The following is a 19,762-nucleotide window of genomic DNA, read 5'->3' on the forward strand; positions in this document are numbered from 1 at the left end:
TGCCAGCTCCTCTGTTACCTCTTGGGAGAGAAACTGGAAGTCATCCAGGCTTCACCAGCAAGAAGCCACTTTTTTTATTTGAATAAAATCATAGGATTAGAGTTTGAAGTCCTAAGAGATAATCTAGTCCTATTCTACATTTTACAGAAGAGGAATTTGAATTGGTACAATGATATAAAGTTAGTATTCAAATCAGGACTCAACACGGTGACTCCATGGCCCTCTCCATGCTATAACCAGCTATCTTTCTGGCAGCTGTATTAGGCAGCTGAAGGCTCTGGGGGTTCTGGAAGACGTTGCAACGTGAGGGTGGACTTCTCTTTCTGGCTAGAGGGCTGAGTACTGCTGCACCCAGAGTCACCTGAGAAACTGCCTCAAGTTTACCCTTGCGGTGGAAGGTGTGTGGGGCACTGATTTGAACTGAAGGTATATGAGCTGTAGGACCAGGCAGAATGCGGAAGAAGACAAATCTGTGACAGTCACATGAGATCCAGGCGCCGAGGAAACGAGGCAGCGGTTGGGAGGGTTGTATGACACAATGGGGATGGGCAGCCCAGCATCCCTCCCCACGGGAAGCAAATGCAGTTGCTCTCCAGAAAGCTGTCCCAGAGAAGCCTGACGTGAGCTCCTCGGCAAATCTGAGTGGGGACGGCCAAGGACGTCAATAGGCTCCTCCGCGGTGTTAGCCTAGTCTACATGAGAAGCGGCAGCGAGTCGGGGGGGTCCTTTTCTCCGGTTCTCTGCCCGGTTGCCCCGCCTTCCACAAGTCATTTAACCAATGAGAGAGCGATAGGCGGCTACCTAAGGACGCTTCTGCTTTCCCTGAGTCTCGGAAAGATTAGCCAATCAATGGGAACTTGTTGGTTGCTAAGAGACCTTTGAGCTTGGCTCCACCCATGCTCAGATTTTAGCCAATGAAAATCTGTACTTTGGAGTGTTGCCGCGAAACCCGTGAGATTAATTCCGCCACCTGAATGTTTCGGCGCCTGCGCAGATTGGGAAAGGTTCTGGAAGACAGCGGAGCTGCCGCCATTTTGCGGGAAGAGGAGCAGCTCCAGTTGTAGTGGGGCTCTTACTGCTGAGTCTCTGGAAGGGAGTCGTGCTTCGCGTCCCCCGACACACCCAAAGGAACGAAGGGAACCGGGACCCCCCCCACCCTGCGGGGACCCGGAACTGGTAAGAAACCCCGAAACCGTGTCCCCCCCGAAACGTCACCTATGCGTGACGTTGTCGCACGGCGCCTCCCCCTGACGTCACAGGCAGAAAATGGCGTCAAGAGCAGAATTGGGCAAACTTTTAAAATTAAAAACATTTTTTGTTTACTTTGATCTGGAAGTGTTCGCTACCTAACTGTAGTCCATCGGCACCCTCGTGGCTACATCCTTTAGCGATGAAGATGCTGTTTCAAGGGTCCCAATGACTGATCTCTTTCCAGGTCCCCGCAGCCTTGACATTTAGGGTGTCCCACACTGTGGAGGGAGCATCGACCCACCACGGTCTGAGAGGACATGTGGGATCCGTTTTCAGCCCCTAGTGCCACCACTCAGAGATGAGGGAATTGAGGCTTCTTCCTCAATCTTCAGCCTCTCAAAGACTCATGTTCAGTATGTTGGCCACTGTGCCCACACATCCTGTGGCGGTAAAGGAGCATAATGGGGCCACATACGAGGGTTTAGAATCGGGACACTGGCCCTCGCAGAGATGCTGCCTGTCGGTAACTTGTAGGACCATTTTTTGAAGCGTGGTCTTGGCTGTTACACAACATGGGGAATGTTTTTATCTTTCTCATTGTTTTTTCTTAATTAAGCTGTCCTCAGTTTGGAGATGTTTGTGCCCAGCTCAGTTACCCGACCCAGGAGATGGCGCTACCATCACCCCTGGGACTCCAGCGTTTGGTGAATTCTGCCTGATGGGGCTGACAGTGGTTCTTCACTCTCCTTTGCCCCCGCGGCAGTGGGGCCTAAGTGCTGGCTTGGGTCTTGTTTGTGCTATGACAAGGTCCACGTAGTGCCGTGATTATGGGCCTCTAACGTAGTTTTTGAAGCAGGGTTGGAAGCAAGCACTATAATATTTTAATGTATGGGATTGAGTGGACTTTGATCCATAAGTTAGGACTCAAAGAGTTTGAAAACTCCCAACGTGAAAGCACATAGTGTTTGGGACATTCTGTTTTTAGGACATCTAGAAAGACTAAACCCAGCAAGATTGCAAGTTTCAAAGTGTGCTGGTGTTATATATGTCTGTGCTTAAATAGATTCATTCATTTGTTTCTGAAGTCTGAAAACTTTATTCCATAGGAAGGGGTTCATTTGTCAACTTACATGAAAGTTTTTTTTGGTGTTAAGTTATCCCTATGCTGTACTAGCACTCAACAAAGAGCAGTTCTTGAAGCATTTCATTTGGAGAGTTAAAGGCAGACTGTAAAAAAGAGAAGCGTTATGACACTTAGAAAATTTGTATAGATTTGGCAGCCAAAATGAATGAAAGGGGCTTCCCTGGTGGCGCAGTGGTTGAGAGTCCGCCTGCCGATGCAGGGGACACGGGTTCGTGTCCCGGTCCGAGAAGATCCCACATGCTGCGGAGTGGCTGGGCCCGTGAGCTGTGGCCGCTGGGCCTGCATGTCCGGAACCTGTGCTCCGCAACGGGAGAGGTCGCAGCAGTGAGAGACCCGCGTAGTGCAAAAAAAAAAAATGAATGAAAGGAACAGAGCTTGTAGATCAAAAACTTACTTTTAGAACCGTTTTTTCCCACAGTAGCATATGTTAAGATATATGCTGGGATATATTAAAATCAGATAGCATATATTAAAGTCAGCCTGGTTTCTAATGTTTTGTAGCATATACTGTTACACGCTGAGTATCTGTAAGCCACACAATAGGTGTGACTAATGGGACTGATTCTTTTGATATATCTATCAGAACATTAATTCTTCAGGTCAGTATATATTTAAAAATAGACATCTTGGTAAGCTGTGTACTTTTCTTTTTTAAATTTCCTTTAGGGTTTAAGTTATAAACCACATGAGAGAGCAGTAACCTGTTAGAATATTAGACTTAAGAGTCGGAAGATTTATGATCAAGGGTCAGCTCCTCCATTTGAGCTTTGTGACTTTGGGCAGTTCACAGAACCTCAGTTTTTTCATCTGTGCATTTTTAAAATCTTTCTTCCGTCCTTCTTTCCTTCTTCCCTCCCCCCCCCCTTCCTTTCTGCTGTGCCGGGTCTTAGTTCAGGCACGTGGGATCTTTAGTTGCGGCATATGGGCTTTTTACTTGCAGCATGCATGTGGGATCTAGTTCCCTGACCAGGGATCGAACCTGGGCCCCCTGCATTGGGAGCACGGAGTCTTAACCCGCTGGACCACCAGGGAAGTCCCTCATCTGTGCATTAGATCCAGTATTTGCTTGTAGCATATGTTACCATTGATTGTTAAATAAATGTAAGGTGTTAGTATAAGAGATTGAGTTCACTGGTTTTTAGACACACCTATTTTATTTTGGTTTGGTTTCCATTGTAAGCCTTAAATTTGGCTCCAAGTAAGTTTTATTGGTTGGCTCTTTCCAAGAATCTTATCTCTGTAACATGTTTAGCATAGTGCCGAGCAATATTAGGTACTATAAATGATAGATATTGATATAATGATTACTTTTATTAAATCATCAAAATAGGCTATGGACTCTGAGGGCAACCAAGACAGCATGATTGGATGATGCATTAGCTGCTTTAAAGAGGACAAAGCTCTTGAGGATATGGAAAGTCTAATTATGATTAACCTCCTTGTATAGAAAGTATTTAGATTAGTTTTTTTTCAGCTTTATTAAGATATAATTGATATAAAATATAACCGTACACATTAAAGTTTGATGTGTTTTGATATGAGTTAACACCCATGAAACCATCACCCCCCAAATTCCAAAATGCCCTTTTATAATCCTTTCATCCTGGCCCCTTCCCACCTATTCTTAGCCCTAGGTAACCACTGGTCTGCTTTCTGTCACTACAGGTTAGTTTGCATTTTCTAGAATTTTATGTAAATGAGATCATACAGTATGTATGCTTTTTTTTAACCTGTTTCCTTCCACTCAGCATAATTATTTTGAGATTCATCCATGTTATGTATATTGATAATTTCAGACCAGTAATTTCTGAATAATTTATCCTATTGATTTTGTGTGGTGTCTTCTGTTTTTTTTTTACTTATAGACCTGTGGTGGACAGACTTGGGAAAGACCATTGCTAGATGTGAAAGCTTGGGGTAGGCGAGAAGTCCTACTGTACTTTCCTAGACAGAAAGGCTTCAAAGTGGGACTGGTTAAGCCTATCTTAATCATGGTCTTTCTGAGTTACCCAAACTCTGGTCGGTATTGTACAGAAAATGCTTAATGATGAATCCCCTCATTATTTGTGTTGGGCGGTGGTGTGGGGAAAAGCTTAGGACTAATCTGCATTATTCTGGTATTGCTTTCTCTTGCTCCTAATTTTTAGTCATGCGTTCTTACCTTTTTATTGGAAATATGTGCCAATTTATGTTTAAACCAATTATTTATTCAGAATTTTGAACAGTAGAATGGAGGCCAAGTGTCCGTTGTAAAATAAATAGTAATTTTGAGTACCAACATTTTCTTTTCACAGGACAGGGTCTATATTGTATTTTGTCTCTACCTAGATATTCAGTTTTCTTCTAGACCCCTGACCTTTTCTAAGCCACAAAGCAGAACTCGTTCAGATCTGTAAGGTACAAAAATAAACATAGGGTAAACCACAGCGGGTAAGGTACCTTTGGAGTTCAAGAAACAGAACTGTATATCCTGAAGTCTGTTTCTTGGAGGGGGGAGGGAATGTGGGGTGCTGGAAGGGGAGGAAAAATATAAATGAGGTTCTTATGTATTGATGTCCTCTTCTCAGATCTGCTACAATGGCATCCGATGACTTTGATATAGTGATTGAGGCCATGCTGGAGGCTCCCTATAAAAAGGAGGAGGTAAGATTCCCCATCTCACTCTTGGAATTGGGCTGGTAGGAAAAGCACTTGTGGATCATCAGTTTCAACGTTTTGTGAATCTTCTTCCCCTGTTTGTTTATTATGTGCAGTGGCTTTCATAAAAGGCATAATCTTTTTTTTTTTTTTTTTTTTTTTTTTTGCGGTACACGGGCCTCTCACTGTTGTGACCTCTCCCGTTGTGGAGCACAGGCTCCGGACGCGCAAGCCCAGCGGCCAGGGCTCATGGGCCCAGCCGTTCCACAGCATGTGGGATCCTCCCAGACCAGGGCACAAACCCGTGTCCCCTGCATCGGCAGGCGGACTCTCAACCACTGTGCCACCAGGGAAGCTCAAGGCATAATCTTTTAGTAAGCTCTGCTGGAGACCGATACTCAAGGGCCATGCTTACAGAAAGGGCCCCAAAAACTGGGGGTGGAGGGGACATGAAGTTGCGGTGGGAACCAGTGCTTTGCTCACAGCTCTCAGTGACACAGTAGAAGGTCAGTGTATCTCAGACATAACTCTCATTTCTCACTCTCCAGGGAAATGTTAGTGGAACAGATGTTGGGGTAGCTAAAGGTTTGACTTCAAAATCTGATGTTTTTGGGTAGTTTCCTTCCTTCTTCTCTTATTCTTTTTGTTAGGAGATCCAGGTGCTTAGAAACTGTTTAGATGATTGAGAGCTTCGATTTCATGAGCTTTCTTCCTTGTCCACTTCTTTCTTTGCCCAATGGAATCTGTGTGTCTGCCACCTGGTACCTTGTGTCGTTTTCCTGGCGAACCCCTCAGGATGAGCAGCAAACTAACGAGGTTGAAAAGGAGAGCCCTAGTAACACCACCAACAGCACCAGCTGTACCGGCAGCAGTGGCAGTGGCACCAGTGGGAGCAGCGCCAGTGGGGAGGCAGGCAGGTGAGTGTGGCCTGAGGAAAATGGGTTGGCAGCTTGAGGAAGGGAAGCAACTGTGTCCATTATAGAAACAGCCAGAACAGGGAGGTGGTTGCTGGTAAGACTTCTGACTTTTAGTAATGGCTCCACTGGGTCATGGGAATGATGGTGACCTGGGTTAATGATCTTCTAGTCTTCGCTTGCCAGTGTAGATTTGTGGATAGACTTGTGGATCAGTCCTAGCGTCGATGTAGTATTTCACTTGAGTAAAATAGCAAGAGGATCTCTGATTTGGAAACATGAGCTTTTGCTTGGTTTTGTGGGGGAAAATGGCCATTTCAGATGCCTGACAGCATTCAGGGCTCTGTGTAAACTGATGTCATGCCATTGCTGTGAACTTCTGCCATATTGTCTTCTAGGCTTTGGTCTTTCACTGCTTTCTGTTTCACCCTTGCTTTAGTGTCATTTCTTATCCTTGGGAGAGGTGATGAAACCTCAGTAGTAAGAGTGTATGCTCTCTTTCACAGGAAGAAGAGGAGTCGGAGCCATAGTAAAAGCAGGGATAGAAAACGCAGGTCAGTCATTCTGGGGCCGCTTGGGTTTTGAGAATTATAAATGGAAAGATACCAGGGAAAGCTATACATTAAAGGCCAGAAAGGTTGGATTGTTCTTTAAGGAGCTTAATAGTCATTGCCATCCACAGTCGTAGTCGAGACCGTCATAGGCGGAGAAGCAGTCGGAGCCGGAGTCGAGATCGGCAGCGTCGTCACCGCAGCCGTAGCTGGGAACGTCGACGTAGTAGTGAGTCACGAAGTCGAGACCGACGTCGTGAGGATCGTGTGCGCTACAGGAGTCCACCGCTTGCCACTGGGTATCACCTTTTGCTTATAAGATCACCTTTGTATCATGTTTTGGGGTAGGCAGGAGACCCAGTTACTGGAGGGGTGATACTCAGAATTGGCATGTGCGATGAGGTGCTGTAATCTGGTTTTCTCATGGTGGAAGACCCAGCACTGGGCCAGTGTGGATAAAGGTGGGTGACACGGTTTTCAGTTTGGTTGTTCTCTGTTCCGTAGGCGTAGGTATGGACACAGTAAGAGTCCTCATTTCCGGGAGAAGAGCCCAGTCAGGTGAGTGACAATGAGCACTCTTTTAGGGATTGTGAGTTATGAATAAAAAGCGGTTTGAGCCAAACCACAGGAATGTGTAGTACTTGAGGGTAGCTGAAGAATGATGACCATGTACTGGGAGGGAGGGTCTCGACGATTTTGCTCACTCTTTAGGGAGCCAGTTGATAATCTGAGTCCTGAGGAGCGGGATGCCCGCACGGTGTTCTGTATGCAGTTAGCTGCCCGCATTCGGCCTCGAGACCTGGAGGACTTTTTCTCGGCTGTTGGCAAGGTAAACCTCTTCCCCCTCTTAGTTGTCTCTGAGAAGCCTGTCTTCTATCCATCCCCCTTTATGCCCAATTCAGGATTTTCTTTTTGCCCTGGATAGGTTCGAGATGTACGTATCATCTCAGATCGGAACTCACGTCGTTCTAAGGGCATTGCCTATGTGGAATTCTGTGAGATCCAGTCTGTGCCACTTGCCATTGGGCTGACCGGACAGCGGCTGCTGGGAGTGCCTATCATTGTACAGGCCTCACAGGTGAGCAGCCTGAGAAATGGACACAAGAAGATGGAGATAATGGTGGTAGGTGTGGGGCATGACCCATCATTTCCTTCTTCCACAGGCTGAGAAAAACCGACTGGCAGCCATGGCCAACAACCTGCAGAAGGGCAGTGGTGGACCAATGCGCCTCTACGTGGGCTCCCTGCACTTCAATATCACCGAGGACATGCTCCGGGGCATCTTTGAGCCCTTTGGCAAAGTGAGTAGAAAGTGAGGGAAACCTCTGAAGGGAATCGGAAAAAGTGGGGAGGGCGAGTGTACCTTCTCGTTCTGTCTGACCATGATTAACCCATTGCGTGTTTAACAATGGCCATGTGGGTCCGTGCTGGAGGAGTTGGGCTCCATCTCTGTATTCATACTGCTCAGGAGACAAATTAGGCACCATGAAATCAAATAATGGGGTCCATATGAAGTAAGATGAGTCAGAAAAAGTGTTTGGGAAAGTGATGGGCTTTATCTCATTTTTAAAATGATTTGGAGAGCTGTAATGGGTTGGTTAGAAAGTTAGAGGTATTTAGAACAATCTGGGTAGGGGACTTCCCTGGCGGTCCAGTGGTTAAGACTCCATGCTTCCACTTCGGGGGTGCAGGTTTGATCCCTGGTTGGGAAACTAAGATCCCATGTGCCACATGCTGCGCATGGCCAAAAAAATAGAACAGTTTGGGTAGGAAAGATCAAAGGTGTGGCTTAGCCAAAAGATTATTGATTATTTTTCTCTATTCTGCAGATTGATAATATTGTCCTGATGAAGGACTCAGATACAGGTCGCTCTAAAGGTTATGGTTTTATTACGGTGAGTCTCTAGTCTTCAACTTTTTAATTTTAGTTTAGGTTTGTCCACTTGTCTGATTTTGCAGCTTAGCTTCATCCTCCTCCCATAGGAACTGTCTAAATGACCCATAAACCCTGGTGCCTGAAGCTTGGACTAGCCTTCTGCCCCTTGAGATGAGTGCATTGCTTGAGATCATGGCTTTGCTCCTACACTCTGTCAGTGGCACTGGTATGGGGTGTCCAGGAGGTCAACCAGCTTCCCTGGTGCTACAGCTTGCTCTCTGGGTAATAGTAACGATTCCAGGCTGCAGCTAAGAGGTTGGGGGCATGAGGGAGGTTAGGTACGGGCCTTTATAGATGTGCTTTATAGAATTGGTATATTTTCATGATGGGGTGGGAATAAGAAGGTATATACTTCTCTCTGGTCCTACCCAGTTTGAAGCAGTTTCCCCATTGAGAAATATCTTTATATTTAAATACCACTATAGGGAAAACAGTAAGGCCACCTAATAGTGGGCAAGTCTCACCTTTTCCTGACACTCCAACAAAATTGTTTCCAATTCCCATAACTGGTTCTTCCAGCCCCATGTGACTCCAGGCTAGGACTGGCTGCCAGCCACAAAGTCTAATAGAAGCTGATATTTTCTGGGCTCAATCTAGGCAGCATACACCCCCCCAGTTGCCTGCAGGGCAGAGGGGAGGTAGGTTGTGTTCTACCGTGGGAATTGCTCATCTCAGAAGTATCTGGTAAAAGCAAGCCACCTGTACCACCTGCCTAGGAACTGTCAGTACCACATGCCAGGCCCTAGGACAGGTAATACCAGAGTAAGTAAAGCCAGCTGTGGTGTTCATGGTGGCAAGTACCTTTTCTAGCTCCCTGTGTGACTCAGATGCAGAAAGGCTTCTGTGGGGCCTTTTTGCCCTTGTGTTGCTGCCTTTTAGGTCAACACCCTTGACACATAAACAGCAGACTGGGAATCCTCTTTATGCCAGGCTGCTGCTAGTGCTGCTGCTGGAAGGGATGAGAGAGTAGAGGCCTTCTGGCCAGTGGGCCAGAGTCAGCCGCACTGGGGTGGGGTGGGAGTGGGGGTGCAGTCTCGCTCTCAGTACCAGGGTGTGCACCTTCCTGAGCCTGGGCTCTGGAGTTCCACGTTCCTGGTTCTTGACTAAGGACTGAAACTTACTAGTCCTGAGGGCTGAAATTAAAGCTCAGGAGCCTTGGATCTCCACCTGTCTTACTTCCATTTGATATGTCCATTTGTGAAACAGCCTATCAGGCTGGGCTCCCTACAAATGATGCACTGTTAGGTTCTCAGTGGAGCTGGAGATTGAAAAGCGATTGCCCTTGAGTCAGCTGGAAAAGGTCTTTTTTAGAGAACTATTTGCGGGCATGGGGATCTTAGGTCACATTCCCTGGGAAAGAAAAGTTTGAGCCACAGTGAGCATGCAATTTTCATGGGACAGTAGGACGAGAGAGTATTAATGGGGCTTTGAGAGCATGTCTGTGGCCAGGAGGTACCTGATATGACCTGGGTTTCTTGTAGTTCTCTGACTCTGAGTGTGCCCGCCGGGCCCTGGAACAGTTGAATGGCTTTGAGCTTGCTGGTCGGCCTATGAGGGTTGGCCATGTGACCGAGCGACTGGATGGTGGCACAGACATCACTTTTCCTGATGGAGACCAGGATCTGGATCTGGGATCAGTGGGTGGACGTTTGCAGCTCATGGCCAAATTGGCAGAAGGTAGGGCTTCTCTGCAGAGTGAAGAACATAGCGTTGAATTTTACATCAAGGGTTAGGACTTAACCCCACCTCGTCTTTTCCTCTGAGGCTCTGGAATCCAGCTGCCGACCGCTGCTGCTGTTGCCCAAGCTGCTGCCTTGCAACTGAATGGAGCAGTTCCTTTGGGGGCCCTGAACCCAGCGGCTTTGACGGGTAGGCTTGGACTTGGGAAAGGGAGAGAAGGGTCGGGCCTGGAAGGCAGGAATGCTCTGTGCTAACTCCCTTGTCTCTCTTTGTTCCAGCTCTGAGTCCGGCCCTGAACCTCGCCTCCCAGGCAATCGCCTCCCAGTGCTTCCAGCTTTCCAGCCTCTTTACCCGCCAAACCATGTGAGTCTCAAGGCCCAGCTCATTTCAGTGTTCACAGTTAACTTTCTTTCCTCCGGCTTCCCGTTTACATCTTCTCCATGCCACAGGTAATTAGTGGCGCAGTCCACTGCCTACCTGTGCCTCTGGGTCCTGCCACTCCCTTCTCCACGTCTACCCTTCCATGGCCCCTTCTCTCCATTCTGTGGACCAAAGCATCCTGAGGGTGTGAACATTGACGGTGGGGGAACTGGGACCCCCTAGGACACCAAGAAGAGCTCCTGCCCACCGCAGCCGCAGTGGGAATGGACTCTGGTGAGCAAAGCTGCCAGTTGAAGAGAACAGAATCTGCACTTGAATTGAACATCTGTTTCTCTGTATTTATCGTCTCCTGGGATGACCTTCCTTGCCCTTTACAACCACCTCTTACTGATTCCTTGATTCCTCCCCCATTGGGAAGGCCATAGGGCATTAACTGAAGGAACTAACCGCTCTTTGCCTGCCTGTACCTTTACTGTACAGTCTGTCACGGAAAACCTTTAAGACCTCTGGTCTGTGAGGACTTTGGGGTTTGAGGGAGTGAACCTTGAAAGTGCTGGCTTGCTGCTACAAGGGCCCTGGAAGATAGCACAGACGTGTGTTGGGAAGCCTGCCTTAAACCTTAGCTTGGGGCCAGAACTGCTACTGTGGGCTCAACATCTTGCTGGGAGGTGTGGGAATGATCTCTCCTGCCAGCCATTTTGGATGTCTTAGGGGCATTCGGGAGTTCAGTGAAAGGTGGGGTACCTTTCTGGTATCTTCCATCTTCCTTTGTGTAGTTGTCCTTCCTTTGGCCCAGGGTGGGAGGATGGAGGGGAGGCTGCTTCTCTCCACCACTTCCATGTGCCTCTGGAGACTGTGGGCTCAGGCCCAGCTGGGCACACGTGAGTCTTTCTCACTGTATTTTATACCCTTGTGTCTGTGTACATAAATATAAATATATATATATATATAAACTTTGTACAAAAGGCAGGTCCCACGGTTGTGGCGGCGGCTGCCCATGTGTGGTCTCGGTCCAGTGGTGTGTCTGTCTGACGTTAACTTCTCCTGAGCCAAAACTACGAATGGTTCTAGGGATATAAAACATTTGTAATGCTATTAAGTTTTCTTTCCTTTATTTTAATTTTTTAAATATCTGATCTTTAGAAAGAAAAACAGACAAAAGGCACACATGCCATCTGTATCTGCTTTATACTCCCGTGGTCTTTATGCCCCGTGGTCTCCTTCTGTCTTTATCTTGATTATCTCCAAACCTCCCTGCCTAGTGGACAGACCTCCAGGCTCCCTCTCTCTGCCTGGGGACAGATCTCGTCTTTCCACCAGATGGCAGTGTGACAGTAGCACATTCTGCACCTTGCTCTAAGGGTGTTTCGTGATCCTGAGGAGCTTAAGTACCAGAGAAGCCTTCTAAGCTCACCATTCTTACTTTGTTGAGCTCTGTACCCGCCTTTGGACCTTTTTGTAGTAGACATCCAGTCCAATATCCAAAGGGGTTTGGGCATTATACATCAGGGCTCCCCAGGCCTTAAGTCTGTCATTGTTTGCCCTTTCAGTCCCCCCAATTCTTCTTTCCAATGGCTTTGATAACACAGGCCTGAGTCCGATTGATGAATTTCCAGGGAGCTGAGTATTCCACACATGGCCCTTCCAAAGGTGAGGGCACACCTTCCTCTGCCTGCTTTGTAAGGCTTAGAACAAGGGGCTAGTCCAGAGCCTGGCTCACCAACTAGGGACCAACCAAAAGGAGAAGGTCTGAAGTTCAGGGACAGGGCTCTGTGGGCTTCCTCCATTCTTTACTGGTCTCTGTGCAACAGAATGTTGAGAGTGTATTGTCATGCTAAAAATTTGGATAATTGCTGCTAGGTTTTAACTTGTCAGTTAAGGCTTCTAAGCAGAATGATGGTTTTTTAGTGGTTAGCTTATGACGTTGCTCTTTACACTGCAGTGTTAAGTACCTGAAACCTACTTGTGGCATAAAAGGCCACTGGGACTCTGGAGGGACTTCCAGGCTGCTGCAGTCTCACCCACTGTTACCCCTACCCCTTCCCTGTACTAATTTGCTCTCTGGACCTGGGAGGAGGGAAGGAGGCCACGTTATTTTCAGGTAGGAGCAGCTGGCTAAGGCCCAGTCCTTTGCAGTTATTGATGCAGCTGCTAAGGCAACCTGACCTCAGTGCAGACCATTTTTATGCATCCTCCTGAGGCTATGGGCCAGGCCTCCTCATGGCAGTCTTGAACATCTTCAAACTGTAGGTACCCCCAGGCCTTGCTTCCTGCCCTCAGGTGGGCCCCCACCACTGCTCAGTTTCCTTATACTCCCATTCCTAGCTGCTTTGGCCTTCCTGCATTTTGGGTCCTTCCACCTCAGTTCTTCCTTGCTCCTTGTTCTTAAAGCCTTGCGTAGCTTTTTGCTGGGAGAGAGACAAGGGTGGAAGTAAGGGAATGTCAAAGACAACTTCTTTTCTAGTCTTAACCTACATAAGGTGACAACGTCTAGTGGGTAACAGCCAGTGTCACTGCGTGTGACTCAGTGCCTTCTTATTATTCATCCTTCTGTAGAGGGTGGTTGGAGTGGAGAGAAGGGGCAGTGAACAGCCTCTGGGCCCAGCCTAATGTAAAGGAGCCTCCCTCAACCTCCTGCCTGAGCATGGTGGCTAAGGTGGGAGTAGAGATGAGACTGTTGCCCAGGTCTGTTCCCAGCGCAGTTAGAATTTCCCCACGAGTCCTCAATTCTAAATGGGATTTTTCACTTGACTTTCGGCTTATAGCCTCCACTTCTCTCTTTTCTAAGGCAGTGGCATTCCTCCCTGTTCTTTAAACTGCTGTGTTCTTTACGTTGGGATTCACCCTACTTCTTTCTTAGGCTCTGTGGGCTACCAGTGGAAGCAGGGCTGTGACCTATGAACCTTTAGTCTTGGTGCTTCTAAGGAAGGGAAATGAGCTAAAAACTTGGAGGTATTCTGTCACAGCCCCTGTTTTCTATTAAAGAGTCTGGTGCGAATCAGGAAGTATTACTTGGACAGGGATTTCCCTGGTGGTCCAGTGGGTAAGACTCCACGCTCCCAATGCAGGGCGGCCCAGGTTTGATCCCTGGTCAGGGAACTAGATCCTGCATGCATGCCGCAACCAAGAAGCTTGCATGCTGCAACTGGAAAAAATTAAGTGGGGGGGAGTATTACTTGGACAGTGCGAAGAGGCTGTCCTGGCACCAAAAAGTGGAGCGGTTAACAATTAATGAGAATTTACGTTTATGCAGGATTTGGTGTGGGTTAGGCATTGTTCTAATCATTTTATATGTATTGAATTGTTTAATCCTCACAACGATCCCTCTGAAGTAGATTCTTTTATTATCTTTACTTTGTTAATGAGGAAACTGATACCCCAAAGGTTAAGTAACTTGTCCCCCGATAATGCAGTTAGCAAGTTTGGGATTTCAGTCCAGTCTAGCTTCAGATCCCTTGATCTTAATCTTAACCTGCCTCAGCATCACTGTGGAAGCCAAAGCCTTGGAGTCATGGGGAAGTGTCACTTTTTCTGTCTCTTTACTCATAGTTCTCAGTATATCCTGAATTCTTCCACTTCCATGTCTACTGTCTTGTTCTCTTTTCCTGCCCCTCTCTACTGGTCAAAATCCTGTCCTTTAAGACTGATGATTTCCTAGTTGAAGTTGATTTTCCTTTTCAGTATTCTTGGTCCTATGTAGGTCTTATTCTGACTTTATTTACAGTTCTTTGTAAACTCTGTTACTAGATGGTTATAGCTTGATGAAGCCAGTCATAGATGTGTCTTTTTCATTACTGGTTTTTTTTTTTGCTGTACGCGGGCCTCTCACTGTTGTGGCCTCTCCCATTGCGGAGCACAGGCTCCGGACGCGCAGGCTCAGCAGCCATAGCTCATGGGCCCAGCCGCTCCGTGGCATGTGGGATCTTCCCGGACCGGGGCACGAACCCGCATCCCCTGCATCGGCAGGCGGACTCTCAACCCTGCGCCACCAGGGAAGCCCATTCATTACTGTTTTGTTTGCACATATTTCATATCTGTTGAGTTGAATTAATTCCCCTCAGTTCAAGTCAGAGCCAGGCTTTCCAGAGGCTGTCCCTTCTAGCCTGCTTTTCCTAGCAGTCTCGTCCATTTCTTCCTCACCGCTGGAAGAGAGGAGGCAGCTTTACTCTTTTTGGTGTTACCATGGTAGCCTGTGAAGCTTTCTAAAGTGCTGCTTGCCACCACGAGAGACTGATGTTTCCATGACAACCAGGTGAAGTCAGTAGTCATGAGCTGAATGCAGGAAAGGAGTTCTGATCTGAAGCTGTGTGTCTGAATCTTCTGACTTCAGCTATCCCCCCCTTCTCTCCCAACTTTTGCACTCTATATCCAGAATTGATTGCTTGCAAAGTGTATTCTTTTTTTTTTTTTTTTTGGCTGCATTGTGTCTTCGTCGCAGTGTGAAGGCTTCTCATTGCAGTGGCTTCTTGTTGCGGAGCACGGGCTCTAGGCGCACAGGCCTTTGCAGTTGCGGCACGCAGCCTCAGTAGTTGTGGCACGCGGGCTCAGTAGTTGTGGCTCGCAGGCTCTAGAGTGCAGGCTCAGTAGTTGTGGTGCATGGACTTAGTTGCTCCACAGCATGTGGGATCTTCCCGGACCAGGCCTCAAACCTGTGTCTCCTGCATTGGCAGGCGGATTCTTAACCACTGCGCCGCCAGGGAAGCCCCTCAAAGTGTGTTCTTGGTTGAGAGAGCTCTGTGTGAGGTGAAGCAGACCAGTCAACTTAGATCGTGTGGGAAGATGGAGGCAAGGAAAGAGATGATCAAAGATTACTTTTAAAAGTTGGATGAGTTCTCTTGGCTCTCCAAGACGATCTGCTCTCAGGAGCCCTTAAGGAGTTGGGTGGAGTTACTGGAGACCCATTAAGCAGTTATTTTTGAGGGCAGTGGGTGGATGAGGTGCCTGAAGATTGGAAAAGAGCCAGTCGGTGCTGGATTGCAAGAGGGAAACAATGACCTTGGAAATCAGAGACTTGTCAGACTCTTGCCAATATTCCAGAAAGGATGGGAACTTGAGTCAGCTTTCAAGCATCCTGAAGCCTACCTGTTTAAAATGAATGGTGCTGAGAATTAGCCTCCTTCTCCCACTTCCTGGGCCCAACCAGGGGACCTCCACCCTGTAGCAGAAAGATCATACTCTAGAACAACACCGAGTGGTTCCGATCTCTCTTCTGCCACAAACCAGCTGAGTAAGCTTAGGTGTTACTTCTCTAACTCAGACTCCTCCCTTTTAGAAAGGAGATGATAACAGTAGTACCTGTCTCGGGGATGTTGTGAGGATTCAATGAAATGATAACCTGTAGAGGCCTTAGAACTTGATAGCTTCCCATTCCTCTGGATGCCTACATACTTGACTTTCTACCTGACCTAATTCTCTTCCCCAACTTTGAGAATGCTCGAGATTTACAGGGGCGGAACTGATGGTGGGGCAATGGTGAAAATAAACCTTCATTGTTCCTGGGCTAAAGTCCCAGGCTTACAAGGTCCTAGGTCACACACAGTCAGGCTACCTTTCAGGAAAACAAATCCCACTGGTCAAATCTCTTTATACTTGAAACTCTATAATCAGGTTACAACCAGATGGCTTTGGAAAATCAAGGTGGGCCCCTCAAGTACCTTCAGGATACCTAGTGCCCTTTGCTTGGTCTGGCTAGGGAAAATCCCAGAGCAGTCTCTGTTATAGTCCTTTGCAAGCATCCCCCCTAATCTCCCCCAAGCATTCCTATAGCACCTGTCTTTGTGGTCTCCAGAGCCTAGCCCTACCTACTCTGGCAGTTTCCTTTCAGAATAGTGTTTTAAATCAGCACAGGTCCTCTGCCTAAAGTTGTAATTTGAACAGAAAAACGGGAAACTGTGTAGTATAATACCACCCTTAGGCTTCAGTTGCCAATCTTCCCCCCAAAACTACCCAAACAAGAAATCCGATAATGGGTTACCTGTGAGTCTTGCGGGAGGCTGTTGGACTTTGTGGACCACAACTTAAATTTGTATCTCCAGAGTGGTGCCTTGCTTTGAGAGATTAGCATGTTACATGGTTGCCTGAATAAGAGACCAGACACAGGTTGCAAAAAAAACATTGCTTCTAGGGCTTCCCTGGTGGCGCAGTGGTTGAGAGTCCGCCCGCCGATGCAGGGGACGTGGGTTTGTGCACCGGTCCGGGAAGATCCCACATGCCAGTCCGGGAAGATCCCACATGCCGCAGAGTAGCTAGGCCCGTGAGCCATGGCCGCTGAGCCTGCGCGTCCGGAGCCTGTGCTCTGCAACGGGAGGGGCCACAACAGTGAGAGGCCCGCGTACCGCAAACAAAAACAAAAACAAAAGAAAAACATTGCTTCTAAATCAACTATACTCCAATAAAAATTTTTTAAAAAAGAAAAATAATTTTTGTAAAAAGCATTACTTCCCACTGCTCATTTGTATAATCATGAAGATATTTGCATTTTTATCTAGTCCTCATGATTATCCTACAAGATAGGTATTATTATCCTCATTTTATTTATTTATCTATTTATTGGCCACGCCTTATGGCAGGCAGGATCTTAGTTCCCACCAGAAGCGCAGAGTCCTAACCACTGGGCCGCCGGGGAAGCCCTTATTCTCTTTTTATAATTGGGAAGAGCTGAGGTTCAGAAAGACAAGAGAGGTTAAGAGTGACTTTCTCCATAGACTTCCATCCAGAAAATAGTGAGCCTGAGTGCCAGGTAAAAGGCTTGCACAGCCCCATTGAATTTATATTCATGCCTTGAGTTTACAAGGCCACCAAGCTGTAGAGTCATGACATCAAGACTCAAATTCCTTGAGTATTTCCATCAGAGAGCCACCAGGTGATAAAGGACTAAGAAGCAGAATGCTCTTGTCTGGTTTTGGGACCCTTTGACATCCTCCCAAATTTTGCTTCCTTCTGTACAGGGAGGGTCTTTACCTCATCATGTGGCAGGCTGCCCACTATTTCTCCTGTACATTTGCTCATGTGGTTTTGCCGCAAGACATTTCTTTTCCTTCTTTCCCCCATCTATCTACAGCCTATTGTATAACCTTCAAGGCCCAGTTCCTAAAACATGTCTTCCAAATGTTCTGTCTCTTCCATTCAGACTCTTAGAGCATGTGATATAGCTTGCAGTTAGATAGTCAGAATGTGGTATAGTTTGCTGCTGTTTTGGCCATGGTAGTGCTGCCTCCAACTTGCCCTGTCTCTCCAGCTCAATTGTAAGCTGCTTGAGGGCAGGGATAGTGCCTTATCTGTATTTGTTTTCTCTGTAGGGCCCAGCACAGTGACTGGCATATGGCAGTACTTGAGCAGAGCAACAAGCATTTGTAGATGAAGGATTAAAACGTCCAGGAAGATTTTACTTAGACTGATGTGGATTGGAACAATTAGATTAATAAAAAGATGTATGTATGGGTGGACTTTCTGGGAGTGAGGATTTAATGCAGAAGACTTGCGGAGTGTCCTTCCATGACTCCGGCAGTCCTTCAGAAGAGGAGAGCCCCTGTTCCAGTCTCTAAATAGGGTTAGATGCAGCAGGGCAGACAGGCCCAGTTGTAAGCGGAGGCCCAGAGCAGAGGGATAACTTCTAAGACAGGACTGGCCTCACTTCTGGCCTCTCAGGAAGAGAACACCCAGTCTATGCTCTTGGCCAGTGAGGAGGCCTTGTGGGCCAGGAGGCATGGGGTTAGTAGAGGTTGGGCAGGGACTGGGCTGATAAGGGAGCACAGACCCCAAGTCAAAATTACAGTGGTTAAGAGGAGCACGGGGCTTCCCTGGTGACTCAGTGGTTAAGAATCCGCCTGCCAATCTGCCTGCTCGAACCCAAGTTCAAGCCCTGGTTCGGGAAGATCCCACATGCCCGGAGCAACTAAGCCCGTGCACCACAACTACTGAGCCTGCACTCTGGAGCCCGCATGCCACAACTACTGCACCTAGAGCCCATGCTCCGCAACAGGAGAGGCCACCGCAATGAAAAGCCTGCACACCGCAACAAAGAGTAGCCCCTGCTCTCTGCAACTAGAGGAAGCCGCGCGCAGCAACAAAGACCCAACAGAGCCAAAAATAATAAATAAATAAATTTATTAAAAAAAAAAAAAAGGCGCATGAGGGCAGAGAGGATCTTACCTGGCGCAGGCAGCTCAGCATCGGGCCCCTTTGCTGGTCTCATGCCAGCGCAGATCAACAGCCTGGGCTTACTTTGCCTTGATCAGAGGGAGGGAGAAGAGTGGCTAGGATCTCAGAGAAGACCCCACCTCTCCCAAGTCTAGCAGGAGTGGGGCTTCAGCTTCTGTCTGTTCTGAGCTCTTTCCTGTAGGCGTCTGGAGGGAACACACAGATGGGTCGGGCTGATGGAACTGGCTGAGTTGGGGGGAGGGAAGCTTGTGGCGTGTGTGGCTCCCCTCATGGGAGAGGTCCTGCTGTCATCATCTTTAGACTTCTGCCACATGAAAGGCACTGGGCCTTCTGGTTCCTCATTCTCCCCTCCTGCCACATTTGACCAGTGGTGGTACTCTTCCTCTAGAAAACCCTTCTCCCTGGGCAGTAGCCACTACCAGCTCAACCCTAGTTCCTCCACCACTTCTTTGGCAGCTGCATCCCCACCTTCTCTATCTGCCTGTCCCCAGGATTCTCTCTTTGGTCCCTCTTCTTTCTCAGGAACACCAAAGCTTTGTTTTGTTTTAAATGATTTAGCTTAGGGACTTCCCTGGTGGCACAGCGGTTAAGAATCCACCTGCCAATGCAGGGGACATGGGTTCGATCCCTGGTCCGGAAAGATCCCACATGCCGCAGAGCAACTAAACCCATGCGCCACAACTACTGAGGCTGTGAGCCACAACTACTGAGCCCTCGTGCCACAACTACTGAAGCCTGCATGCCTAGAGACCGTGCTTTGCAACAAGAGAAGCCACCACAATGAGAAGCCTACCCACCGCAACAAAGTAGCCCCCGCTCTCCGCAACTAGAGAAAGCCCGCGAGCAGCAACAAAGACCCAATGCAGCCAAAAATAAATATTTTAAAAAGTTATTTATTTAGCCATAGTTAAAACCCCAAAAGGTAGAAAAAAGGCATGCAGTGAAAAGTAAACCTCCTACACTTGTCGTCCACCCACCCAGTTCCCCTTCTCAGCAGCAGTCAGTACCATCCCGGCTTGTGATTTGTTGGGTCACAGACCCCTTTGGAAATCTGATGAAATTCATGAACCTATTAGACAAATGCATGACTGCACAAACGCATCAGATTGTACCATTTCACAAGAATCACAGACCCCTAAAACCCATGTGTGGTTTGAGGCTAAGGATC

General features: G+C 47.7%; 1 protein-coding gene across 7 annotated transcripts; it reads left to right on the forward strand.

Moving 5' to 3' along the window:
* Window positions 1-1,016: 1,016 nt before the first annotated feature.
* Window positions 1,017-17,951, forward strand: RBM23 (RNA binding motif protein 23; the record flags this gene model as incomplete). 7 transcript variants are annotated; one of them, XM_082852295.1, is made up of 15 exons in its annotated part: window positions 1,017-1,176; window positions 4,201-4,252; window positions 4,903-4,978; window positions 5,768-5,889; window positions 6,393-6,440; window positions 6,569-6,736; window positions 6,942-6,995; window positions 7,149-7,266; window positions 7,363-7,515; window positions 7,601-7,738; window positions 8,267-8,332; window positions 9,855-10,050; window positions 10,138-10,242; window positions 10,332-10,416; window positions 17,733-17,951. In XM_082852295.1, exons 3-15 carry the CDS (start codon window positions 4,913-4,915, stop codon window positions 17,788-17,790), a joined length of 1,377 nt encoding a protein of 458 aa, XP_082708421.1. In that variant the 5' UTR covers window positions 1,017-1,176; window positions 4,201-4,252; window positions 4,903-4,912. The 7 variants fall into 7 exon arrangements, 6 of the variants coding, with proteins under 6 accessions (XP_082708421.1, XP_082708420.1, XP_082708419.1 ...); XM_082852294.1 differs by lacking the exon at window positions 4,201-4,252; XR_014326665.1 differs by lacking the exons at window positions 1,017-1,176; window positions 4,201-4,252 and adding an exon at window positions 10,503-10,707 and having other exon boundaries at window positions 4,259-4,978; window positions 17,733-17,811.
* Window positions 17,952-19,762: the final 1,811 nt, after the last annotated feature.

Source organism: Leucopleurus acutus (assembly GCF_964270905.1).
Source record: "Leucopleurus acutus genome assembly, chromosome: 1".
NCBI lineage: Eukaryota > Metazoa > Chordata > Mammalia > Artiodactyla > Delphinidae > Leucopleurus > Leucopleurus acutus.